This window comes from Hakea prostrata, chromosome 1 (assembly GCF_041222555.1).
Source record: "Hakea prostrata isolate BN-2017 chromosome 1, UWA_Hpros_2, whole genome shotgun sequence".
Classification (NCBI taxonomy): domain Eukaryota; kingdom Viridiplantae; phylum Streptophyta; class Magnoliopsida; order Proteales; family Proteaceae; genus Hakea; species Hakea prostrata.
The window spans coordinates 15,319,312-15,331,512 of NC_142600.1; the positions used below are offsets into that span (position 1 = coordinate 15,319,312).

At 37.5% G+C, this 12,201-nt stretch overlaps 2 protein-coding genes across 2 annotated transcripts; one reads left to right on the top strand and one right to left on the bottom strand.

Annotated features, from left to right (window-relative positions):
* The first annotated feature begins 338 nt into the window (after nucleotides 1-338).
* LOC149027787 (DNA sliding clamp PCNA-like) lies at nucleotides 339-2,588 on the top strand. The gene is made up of 4 exons (XM_089165861.1): nucleotides 339-1,014; nucleotides 1,270-1,422; nucleotides 1,541-1,638; nucleotides 1,796-2,588. Exons 1-4 carry the CDS (start codon nucleotides 696-698, stop codon nucleotides 2,039-2,041), a joined length of 816 nt encoding a protein of 271 aa, XP_089021987.1. The 5' UTR covers nucleotides 339-695; the 3' UTR covers nucleotides 2,042-2,588.
* LOC149027788 (putative sugar phosphate/phosphate translocator At3g11320) lies at nucleotides 2,589-7,914 on the bottom strand. Its single transcript, XM_089165853.1, has 4 exons — nucleotides 7,008-7,914; nucleotides 6,454-6,557; nucleotides 6,108-6,336; nucleotides 2,589-2,912 (listed from the first exon to the last, which is right to left on the bottom strand). The coding sequence occupies exons 1-4, from the start codon at nucleotides 7,446-7,448 to the stop codon at nucleotides 2,766-2,768; spliced, it is 921 nt and encodes a 306-aa protein (XP_089021979.1). The 5' UTR covers nucleotides 7,449-7,914; the 3' UTR covers nucleotides 2,589-2,765.
* Between the last annotated feature and the right edge of the window lie 4,287 nt (nucleotides 7,915-12,201).

The following is a 12,201-nucleotide window of genomic DNA, read 5'->3' on the forward strand; positions in this document are numbered from 1 at the left end:
CACGATTATAGAAAGAGAAGAGAATAAATAAGAAAAAAAGATGTGAGAGAAAAAAAGGGGGAGAATAAATAGGGATTGAAGAGTTAGTTTTTAACTAGGGATGACAATTATATCCATTATTTTACCTTTAAAAATTATTTTCAAAATTGAGGGGAGCCAAATAGTGACATTTCACATGTGAGAAGAGAAAAAAACTGAAAAAAATTAAAGAAAATTAATATAAAAAGTGAAATAAGAAAGGAATTATTAAAAATATTTAAAAATCCGAGGGCCATGGCCCCCCTCGGCCCCTTAGTGGGTCCGCCCCTGTTGTTCTCCCCATACTACTCACTTTTGCGTTGAGGTGCTGTGCCTCCACTGGCTCGGATGCTTCATTTGGGCCCGGGTATGAATCCGCCTAATCCGCGTATGAATCTGTATCCGCATAGACTGCTTCAACCACTCGATCAACTGGTTGCTAGATGTTGGAGGTGATAAAAATCCAAGGCGAGAAGGCCGGTATTTCCCGCCAATATAACTAGAAGGTTTTGAAGGCTTAAATAAGAGAGACACCTTACAGATTCTTGCACGGCTTTGTGAAGTCTAAGTTTCCCTGTCTGTTTCCATCCGAACCCTAGAGCCTGTCGTTTCGTCTTCCTCTCTTCTTTCGAAGAGTAAAATTCATTTCGCTTCCACAGTTTCGTCGAATCTTGAAGATGTTGGAACTGAGGCTTGTGCAGGGGAGTCTGTACAAGAAGGTTCTTGAGGCGGTCAGGGACCTGGTGACCAATGTTAACTTCGATTGCTCGGCCACCGGATTCTCACTTCAGGCTATGGATTCCAGCAATGTAGTTCTTGTAGTCCTCCTCCTGAGATCTGAGGGCTTCGAACACTACCGCTGCGACAGGAATCTGTCTTTGGGAATGAACCTCAAGTACATGTCCAAGATACTCAAGTGTGCCGGCACCGAAGATATCATCACTCTCAAGTCCGATGACGGCGGCAAAACTGTCACTTTCATATTCGAAAGCCCTAGTAAGTTGTTTTCCATTTCCCGTTTCGTTTCTTCTTCTCATTCGATTATTCTTTAGGTTTTTTCTGTTGATTTCTTTTCGATTTATTCTATTGCTTGATGATTTCCGTGAGCGTTTGGTGTTCTTTGTGTACACGCTTAGGTTTTCGTTTTTGCCCCTTCTTCTTTCCTTCTTTTTGCACGGAAGATGTAAAGAATTCATTTGTAGAGTTCTGATATTAGATTTCTGGTTTTCTGGTCTCTGAATGTATCAAAAGATCAAGATAAGATTTCAGATTTTGATACGAACCTAACGTACATCGCGAGCGACCATGTTGAAATCCCCGAAGCAGAGTACCAGGCCATTGTCCGCATGCCTTCGTCTGAGTTCGGCAGAATTTGCAAGGATCTCAGCTCCATTGGCGATATTGGTAACTGTTAAAAACATAGATTTCATTTGATTCAACATATGTTCGCGATTCAATTTGTTGAATTCAAAGACAAAACCTATTCGTTAATTTTAATCTCTTGGGGTGATGGTTTTGGCAGTTGTGATCTCGGTGACAGAAGAAGGCGTAATGTTTTCGTCAAGGTGTGATGCTGGAACTGCAAATATTTTTTGCAGGCCGAACGCCTCTGTCGACAAGGTATGTCTATTTGGCGTTTCGTTTCTTCTACAAATTTCCATTCGATCATAATCTTTAAAATGGGGACAGCCTCTCTGCCTTCTATTCTGACTTTTATTTAATCTTTGTTAATTTCGTTCTTTCCCTTTTAATCCTTGTGCGATTTAAACTGTTACAGCCAGATGAAGCTGTCATCATAGAGATGCAGCAGCCAGTGTCGTTGACGTTTTTCCTGAGATATATGAATTCTTTCGCTAAGGCGGGTCCATTGTCCAGTACTGTCACTATTAGCTTATCTTTGGATTTGCTTGTTATGGTTGAATACAAGATTGCAGAAATGGGATACATCAGATATTACATGTCTCCTAAGGACGATAACGATGAATATTACATGTCTCCTAATGAAGATGAAGAAGAATCTTAGTCTGACATCAAGAATGAGGACTGAAAAGTTCCAACATTTAGGGACGCCTGCCTTCCGATCCTTTCTTTGATTCTTCATGCAGGTACTTGGTCATATTTGAAGGTTTTACCAACAGTTGACGACCACTCTTAATCGGTAGTTAGCAGTAGTTAGAAGGAACCATTATTTTTTGGCCCGTGTGACATTTTAACTGTACTAGTGCCATGGAGCGACTAATACCAGTTCCTAAAACCGGTTACTAAATACATGATTGAGAGTTGTTCCAAAAGAAGAGGGTTTTATGATGGCGACATGCAAATCAAGTAACGTGTGGCATCATAAGATAAGCATCATCAGAATATCTTTCAGTGAGTAACTAAAAGATGGATATAATTAACTAAAAGCATATAAATTGGACAGAAGAGACCCAATTCTGTCCCTGAAAAAATTAGCAACATTCCTCCTTACTTTCCAAATAGGAAGACAAGACAAGACTACTAATGGGTCTCTTATTGAGATTGTCCTAGTTGTTCCTAAACTGGCCAATTGCTGTTGATACTTGATACAGGTGGAAAACCCTATCATTGGTTTCCAACAAAAAGAATTTGGAGAGCACAATATGTGAATCGAATGAGTAACACAAACTCAGCTCTGAGAAACTATGTAGCTGTGCTCTTGATAAAAAAAAAATAAAAGGATAAAATACATGAAAAATGCATCTGCATGTTGTTTCCGTACAGATGCTTCATTTGCTCCGTTTCTTTGCTTCACTGTAAAGGATAACTCCTATAACTGTTAGCGAGTAACCAAGCATTCCGGTCACTGATACAGGATTTCTGAAAATCAAAATAGAGACTACCACAGCCACAGCACCTTTTGCATTTCCAAGGACCTGAAAGAGTAGAAATCACATTAATCTCAAAGTGTTAATACCCAGTCTTTTGAGATGTATATTCAAGATGGATTCAACTTATCTTATAGCTACAAAGAAGAAGACCGACCCCAGATGAATAATTTGAAATTATTGTGGATATATTAAAGAAATTGAGACAAAAGACTATCCCAGTTTTTCTTACATGACTGCAATATTGCAATTTAAAACAAAGGAACAGTCCAGCAAATGTCTTCTCAACAATAGCTAAACCAATGCTTGACAAATGATGAAATCCACGTCTCCCTTATATAAGACAAATTCCATATATTCCAATTTGGAAACTTGTTGGAAATATGTCCATAACAGGTTCTAAAGAAACATTTTTCTTCTTACCCAGTCTATATTATACCAGATCTTAGTTATACGCAAAGGAATGCGGCAATTCAACTTATGCTAACAAAATAGGGTCAGCTAAATGGATCCTCTTTCTCTAATAAACTCTAATCAAACCATAGTTGTTACTAGCCCCAACCTATCTGACTTCTTCACTTCTGCTAGTCATTTTAGGCCTAACCCTCGCTCTGCTAGATGCTGCAATCTGAATCAACTTGCTCAGTTGGTATTTGAGCATTCAAAGGCCTCCATTGCACATATTCATGTCAGCTTGTTTGACATCTGCATTTAGTTCTTACATTCAGGTATTTAGATTCTCTTTCTAATAAACTGGGCCATGCAGTTTTTTAACCCTAGTTTAACTTGGAAAAAGTTAGCTAATCATAGTGGAGAAATCTTCTCAAAAAAGTTGACAAATAAATAACATTATTTGAGAGATGTCCTGACAAGTGTTCTCAATAACTATGGACCAACCTGCCCTGCCTCTAAATCTTTTTATCCGGCTGCTGGTCCATAGTTCATGGCATATGCTCTGGTGTGTTGGTTGAATAATTTTTTCAACTGAGTTTGTACCAGCTGGTATTCACTGATCCAGAACCATAAAGAGCGTATATGAGCTGATACCAACCCCTTGATCCTTGATGAGAATGGGACAATAAAAGAATTCAAATCATAAACAACAGCAAGAAATTCAGATCATTTAGACCACATTGGGATTGGTCAAAGTTGTAGCCCAGAGGTAAAGGCATCGAGACAGTCTCCTTGCAAAAATTGTTGAGGTAAGACTGCGCGGGGAAATTGCCCCTTGGGACTATGCTTGTGCAGAACCCTTTGATACCGGGTTCACACTTTTTTTTTGGGATTGGCCAAAGCTGACCCAAGTTACATTCAGCTAGGACTGGCTGATCAGTACTGGCTGGAACCCTGATCCAAGCCTGAGTTTGATTCAGCTATGACTGGCCATTTTGATAAGACTGGGGGAGAAACACGATAAAACTCAGAATGCAAAAGTCTTTCCAATGCAATCATTGCACAGGTTCTGAAATATACATAAGTAGGTCATCAAGAATAAACTGAGCAATCATTCAACACATACTAGTACAGGGGCAAGGTACCAACATCAGTACCAGAGAAACAAGAGGATATCAGACTAGATGCCAGCACTTGACAGCTGGTGACATAATCAGGCAGCATGTGGTCCCAGTTGCTGTTCTTTTCCAGATTTCTCATTACATTAGGAATCTCTTCTCTTGTCCAATCATGGGGGTGGAGGGTTGTTATCAGTTTAATTTTCCTGTTTTCGTTGTTCTTAATTGTCATTGGTCAGGCAGATTAGGTTAAATGTGTTCTGGTACTGCATTTTTTTCCCCCTACATTAGTTAAGTTTCCATGTCAGATTAAAACTTCCACAGATCTGGTTGATCTGGAAGGGTTAGAATCAAGCGATATAAATTTTTTAAGACATGTAGCAACAACTTGCTCTTGCCTTCACATCTCTAATGTATATTATGTGATTCAAGCTAACAGTGAACAGACTTTGTATGCATTTGGTTGGGGAACAAGTATTTTAACAGCCATCCCAAATGTAAGAAGTAATAATATTAAGGACTAGATTAACTATTCACAACCCCAAGCCTGTTGGTCCATTGGTGATTTCTAGGGGTCAAGTGCCTCATGAAGCAGCTTACCTGGGATTGGATGCCCTTGGTACCAAGCTTGGGCCACTCAACCTCTTTGGAGTGCAAATGGCATGTAGGGGGAGAGAGAGAGAAAGAGAAGAAAAAATCCAACTACCCCACAATCTAATTCCCCCCCCCCCCAACCACCAAAAGAGAGAGAGAGAGAAGAAAAAAGAAAAAAGACCAGTCATCCACATAAGACATTTTCTATCAGACTTATCCATCAAATTCACATATCAGTCAATCAAGTACACCTTTATTTACAATTTCTTAATAAAGGTATCATTATCTACATTTTTTTACTAGAGGTATCATCTACAATTCCATTGGAAGATCCTAACCAGTATTGAGTCAACAAAGAACCTGAATCCAAGGAAGATGCTAGCACTGAACTCATGACCGTGATGGATTACGGGAAAGGGTGATAAACTACTGATTAAGGCTGTCCAGAAATATGGTTTAACCTTCACTTTTGAATTTAAAACCAAATATGCCTCCATTCCGATCACCACATAAGCCCTAGAAACCCTGGATCACATTTCTATTTCTCTGCCACAAATCTAGCATAACCTCTTAGTGGCATAGCTACATCAAAGACTGGAAGGGAAAGACTTCTGAGTTCTGATAATTAATATATCCACAGACAAGCACCATTGAGTTGGAGGAAAATATACATCCATTTAACATATACTGTGCTTTAAGGTCTGGCAATTTCCTTTATTACTTAAAGCATGTTCATGATAACATAAAAAGACAAACTACAGGAGGATATTGTCAAGCATAACACATGAATGTTCTTCATCTCTGTGGCAATTCCCAGAATTAATGCCTAGATAACCTTCATCAAGAAGGTTATCATAACCATTATCTATGATAAACATTTCTTACCAATTTTAACCTTATACTTAATCACTTATATTGATCAAAACATTTCCCCCCATTATAAGGTTTACAAATCTAAAGAAGATCTAAGAACTTGACAGAAATGATAAAAATGTAAGAAGGGAATAAACATAGCAATACTGAAATTGAATCTAGAAACTTCACAAAAGACTAAAATCCAAAACTGAAATACATTATTCTAATCTCATGAGAAATAGTTTTTGCAGAAATGAGCATGTACTTGACCAGAAGGGCATACCTGAAGAGTCAAAGCACTGGTGTGCTTGGTGACCAGGAAGTTTGTCAAATTCACAAAATACGCAAGTGCAGAGTTGAAGAGAAGATACCAAATGATCTTGCTATCATCTCTTGCAAGTGCTATTGCGATTCCAACAACATTCTCCTCCATTATTAGTGAAGTGGGAAGAAGGAACACAACAGCAATTGGAGCCATGTACAACAGCAGATTCATGGAATTCAACTTTTCCCTGTAAACATTGATTTAAGAACTTCAGCATATCTTTATACTTCCATAACTACTTTGAATGCAAAACAAAGATATAATGCTAGAACCCAGACATGGTTACACCATTGATGTTCCTTACCCTTCAGAGGACAGCAAAATCCCTTGAAGCACCGACTTTAATGCCCTTGCAGCAGTAGCACCGATACACATTAGAAACCCAAATAAATGAAAACTTGGTTCCCCCTGCAACCATTTCACAACACAATCAATATAAAAGACAATAATAAGTACCTTGGGGTCCTAACAAGTTCCTTAGCTTGGAAACCTTGCCCCCATGGTGATCGACAGGTACAGACAGGATTACAAAACCATTGACCCATCAAAAATCAGCTGAGAGGCAGTGCAGAACTAGAATATCAACAAAGGCAATTACTAAAATTCGTAAAGAAAGCTGCTCCTTTGTCAATACCAATCCCTCTGCCCTTTTGATTTCTCCGTTTTGGCGGGTAAGATGAGTTTAGACAGACCAACCAAAAGCAAATAAATTACTCAAGAGAAATACAGCCTCAGTTTTGCATTTTTAAGAAAACTAAGAGACGCAAGCAAACAGAAAGTGAACACATACAATTAAAATCAAAAGCAACGTGGCAGAAGAAGAAAAAAAACAGGGAAGATGGATGGAAGAGGACTCACCCCGCTGGCAATGATGACCCCTGTAACGACAGGGATAAGAGTCATATAAGTCAGCCAAGCTTCCCTCTTCACCGTCATGATATAGGCGAACACGGCGGTAAAGAATGGTGTAGTGGCACCAATTGCCTGGTTGAACGACACCGGAAGGAATCGAAGCGAGACATTGCCGCTAACAACGGAAGCACAGAAAACGAGGCTAAGTCCAGCGATCTTCATAAATTGAACACGGGATCGGATAGTCTGCATTGGAACCATCTTCAACCAAGCGATGGCAATATAGCTGAGCAAGGAACATGCTGTCATGTGGCACATAGTAAGGAAGATCGGATACTTGAATCCATAGTTGCTCAGGAGATACTTGTTGAGCAATAAAACCCCGATATTGGACGAATACCATGCCGCCACGAGCCCAATCGTAAAAAAACGGCTCGTGCTCTTCATCGGAAAATGAGGTCAAAGTTGTCTAGGGCTTCTGTCTCTTCCAACCAAATCTGTACACAACGGAAGCTTGCCGCGGAAGAGACTTGGTAAGGTCTTTAACTGCAAAACATGGATCTGTTTTGGCGCAGCAACGGCAAGCGGTAGGGTTAAGATGTAGACTAAAACAGGGACATGAGGAGGAGCATTTGTAATCCGCAAGATCAACAACGGAGGAGTGATGATCTCCTATGGATCTGAGACAGTTTCCTGTAAGATTGCTTGTCCGAAGACTCTGCAATTCAATGTTCCTCTAAAAGGCAACGAAGAAGCTTCTTCTTCTTCCAAAGAAGCTTCTTCGGAAGAAGAAGCAGAAGCAGAAGCAGAAGAAGAAGGAAGAACGCGGTGGAGGAGAGGGGAGTTTTGATTTACAAGAATTATTAATTTTGTTTCCCCCTCTAATCCTTCTGTCCGGCGTCGTTTCTGGTTTTAAATATATATATATATAAGCAAGAAAAACGCATTCTGAAGCAAAATGTGAATATACGGAAATCTCGCTCCTTTGAGTCCTTTCTCTCTTTCCCTCTCAGGCGTCAACTTTGATTTTTCATTTCTTACGTTTCAAAACTTTTACCTCGTTTTTGGCGATTATGGGAACGGACCTTCCTCTGTCTCTCTCTCTGTCTCTCTCTCTCTCTCTCTCTCTCTCTCTCTGTCTCTCTCTCTCCCCTCTCTCTCTCATGCTCCTCTTTTTCTTCTGCTTGTCTTTAATTTCTTTCAAAATTGGCTCGGCCAAACTGTCAAGTGGGTTAGCCACGTAAAGGGTGTGAGACCCACCAACTTCAGTGGGTCCCACGTTATATAACGTTTAACTGCCATAGAGATCGGAGACACGACTATCACGGCGAAAAATAGGGAAGGAGGAATATATGAAGGAGGGTAGTGAGAGGTTGTAGATTATATTTTTCCTTCTTTTTTTTTTTTTCTTCCGAAAATAAATTCATTGCATGACAGAATTAATACAGATATCAGCATCTACTGTACAGAGTTTAAAAGTCAAGAATTCAATATCGGAGATTCATTGACAAAGTCAATTTATACAAAAAGATCTGCTACTAAATTAGTAGATCTAGGAACCATTTTTTTGGAAAAAAAAAATATGGGTCCCATGTGTAATTAAAAAAAAATAATAGATTTTATAAGAATGTTTTAAATATGGGTATTACTTTTTAATTTTTCACACTTTTTCATAAAATTTCACATATTTTGTGAAGCTTTGAAAATGCATAGCGGATGAAAAAGTTAGCATTCCATCTCCCCAAACAAGCTCTAACTTTCCCACCCCAAGTAATTAAACAAATCATACTTTTTGGATTAAAGGAAAATTTTGAGGTCAACAATAGTATACATAAAGGGCCTAAAGGCATCCAGGTAGGGTTAATTTTCTTGGGGGTCAAAGTAAGGTTAATTCAACAAAAGGCTTGGTGAAAATTTTGTGTTTTTTGTGTCCGGATGCAATGATTTAAATATAAGGCAATAATTAAAACAACCACTAAAAAATTTAAATATAAGGCTTGGTGAAAATTTTCTTGTTTTTTAGACTTCATCTTAGTTCGGGAAATTTAAACTCTTGACTCCATAGTTATAAGCTGTTAGTATTACCAACTAAACAACCACTCAAAATTACATAACAAAGAATGGTTTGAGCACGCCTGACTCTAGTTTTATACCCTAATCACTAATGCACTGATATAAGTTCTTTATCTTTTTTTCCACTTTGGTTTACACTTTGCTCCATTGTTACCATTCCTTTTCTTCTACCAAAAAACAACCAATTCTCTTTCCATTTCTTATGCCCTCTTCATGCCCACCAACTAGTTTACAGTAGACAAATGGCGTGTCTATTCCTCTTTCCCTCTAAAAATATAAAATACAAATATGAAGTGTCATAGAAATGATCAAGAAAAAAGGTTCTTGGGGTAGGCTAGTGTTACAAGAAATGACTAAAATTTGAAGTGTCATAGAATGATTTCGAAAATGGGAGGATAACAAAACCATTTCAAGCATATACTTTTTGAGAGAGAGATTTATCTTTCCCTTTGCCTTCTAAAGTGTGGGGGATAGTATAGCAATATCATAGGTATCAATACACATGCATTGACATATAAAAAAGATAAATTTAATTTCATTAAACTATGAAATTTAACACTAATCTTCCTATTCAATTGGGAGAATAGACGTATCATCTATCCATGTAATAGAATAATATCTGTAACAAACAGTTGGTGATCATAAAAAATTACAAAAAAGAAGTTTGTATTGACTTTAGAAGTGTGAAAAGGAGTTCCTACACAAACAATTACTAAGAGGGGAAACATAAGGTCGTATTCATTTTTTTTTTGGGTAGGAAGATTATCCATTTTCCAATAGTTGCTAAAGTGTGATATCAATATATTAACGTGGTTGATGAAGATGCTTCAAAGATGCTTCTTGCTACTACTATGTTAAGAAGGTTATAAAAATAGAGAATATAATTTCTTTTGGTCGGTGGACAGAATCAATAACAAGGTTCTCAAGGTTACTTGTCAATGGTATAGGTTCAACTCGAAATCATCTTAAAAAATTTCCACCATAACCCATGTGGGTTATTAAGTTAAACTTACGCCATATGCACAGTTGGAGCAAGAGAAAAGTTTGATGTAAAGAGATAATTGACTAGAAAAGACTCTCGAAGATTATTTTTAAGAAACATCCATAACTCCATTAATATGAACCTTAGAAATTGGAATTGCATCAAAAGTATGACTCACAAATACAATCTTTAGGGTTGTGGTAAATTTCAAATCAATTTCAGTGAGACTCAAAAATTAATAGACCTTCACTTTGTAACCAATTCCGAAACTGATGATTATTGATGAATGAACACACCATTTATCTTGCATTTCTAATAAATTCGATTAAGTGACTTGATCAATGTCAATTAGATTCTAATTTAATAAATAAGAGAACTTAAGATTCACTTGCTAGCAAGACATATATCACATGAAAAATATTTAGGGCATAACATTTTAGCTAAACCAGGAAAAATAGGCTCCATGAATTTTCAAAGGTTTATGATTTCCACCATGGGAGAAATTCCATTTGGGCTTGAAACTTGATTGGTTGTTAGAGGATGGTAGGACCGTAGGATCAATTGACCCTATCAAACCATTAACACCAACCAGAGAAGCTTCCACATTGAACTAGTCCAGGACTCCAAGTTGATAATAACAAAAGTTATAGATGAAGTCAACAACTCTTAACTGCCTAATATTTGTGTGACAAACAACGCACCTGCTGAGCAAAGGAAGAATTCAAAGATTAATTAATTATTTGGTAAAACTCAACTAAAGCATGATTTGAAGCGATAAAATGAAAAGGAGAACTGAACGAAAGTAAATAAGCCTACTTAATTATGTGCATTAAATTAACACATAATAATGTGATTTTTCAAACTTCCACCGTAGTGGGAGGAAAAGTAGGAAAAGTTCAAGACGACTTGATGTTTAGGTTACTTCATTTACAACTTCGATAAATTTTCTTAATTTAATTTATATAACCCAGTAATAATTCCAGATAAGAAGAAGTGAAGAACCTCACCTTGACCTTTTCGTTTCCCTTCCTCATGTGTGCAAGTGCATTGCATGTGGGATGCGTGAGGTTAGACTCAAAACTACGTATAGTATAATCTCTTTTGGTGAGCTTTTCCCTTTTAGTGACTGCGAAGATATCAACATTGTTGAAATACATACATAATTTAGTTTTGGGGGAGAAGAATTCTCTCATTTTTTGAAACACATGGGTACAAAAGGATCATTATAGTTTTACGAAGATAGAAACTTTAAAGGCATTCTAGTCTTTGCGTATGTTTGAGTGAAAATGTAATGCACGATTTCTTCATTAAAAGTTGTTGGCCATTGTCAACTGGACAACCTACTTTAATAGAGGTTTTAGTCTTTGTCAATTCAAATTACTTCATAATAATATAATTAAATAATATTATACACGATTCATTCAAACTACCAATGGCAGCTACTTTGTACTACCTTACAGTTGTTTATTGATTTTTCTTTTTCTTTTTTTCCAAATTTTGGATGAAAAAAATTAATTTATTAGTTGCACAGCTTGTGACAGCTACATCTTGTAACTTACTTCAGATTGATATTTGACCACCCCCATATACGTCCTTTGTTCTACATATCTTTAGGCATCTACTTATGCCCATTGGCCTCTCTCTGGTTCCAAGACAATTTTCTTCGCTAACCCCATTAAGTTATACACGAGTAGCCGTATATCACTGGCATATGATACATGAAAGATGGTGAAAAATATCAATTTTTTTTTTTTTTTTTGGTACTGGTGTTTTTTTTAATACTGAAAATGTAATGTCATCCGCAAGGGTCGAACCCAAGACCTCACACTGAGAAACATGGATCTTAACCACTCACCAACCTTGCATTGGCAAAAAATATCAATTTTGGATAGCTCTAGTTTGATCCTGAAAATACTTTCCAGGAAGTAACTTTTTTAAGTGCCGAATGCAAGGGATTAGGGAGGAAAAACTACCATTAACTAACAGAACGATATTTACATTAGTTCCAATAGTCCTGGTGCACCTCAGTCGCAACAAAAAGCGACCAAGTCTTTTGTCGCCAACCTTTAAAGCAAGAAGATTTCTATCATTTTTAATCATGGAGTTAAAAGAGTCAAGATGCCAACAGTGTCAACAGGCAGACCC

Excerpts from the sequence above, each read along its gene's own strand:
- LOC149027787 (XM_089165861.1), top strand. The coding sequence starts at position 696 with ATGTTGGAACTGAGGCTTGTGCAGGGGAGTCTGTACAAGAAGGTTCTT. Across the intron at positions 1,423-1,540 it reads CAGCTCCATTGGCGATATTG|TTGTGATCTCGGTGACAGAA; the intron begins GTAACTGTTAAA and ends TGGTTTTGGCAG. Across the intron at positions 1,639-1,795 it reads CGAACGCCTCTGTCGACAAG|CCAGATGAAGCTGTCATCAT; the intron begins GTATGTCTATTT and ends AAACTGTTACAG.
- LOC149027788 (XM_089165853.1), bottom strand. The coding sequence starts at position 7,448 with ATGAAGAGCACGAGCCGTTTTTTTACGATTGGGCTCGTGGCGGCATGG. Across the intron at positions 6,558-7,007 it reads GGGTCATCATTGCCAGCGGG|GGGGAACCAAGTTTTCATTT; the intron begins GTGAGTCCTCTT and ends AAATGGTTGCAG. Across the intron at positions 2,913-6,107 it reads CCAGTGCTTTGACTCTTCAG|GTCCTTGGAAATGCAAAAGG; the intron begins GTATGCCCTTCT and ends CTACTCTTTCAG.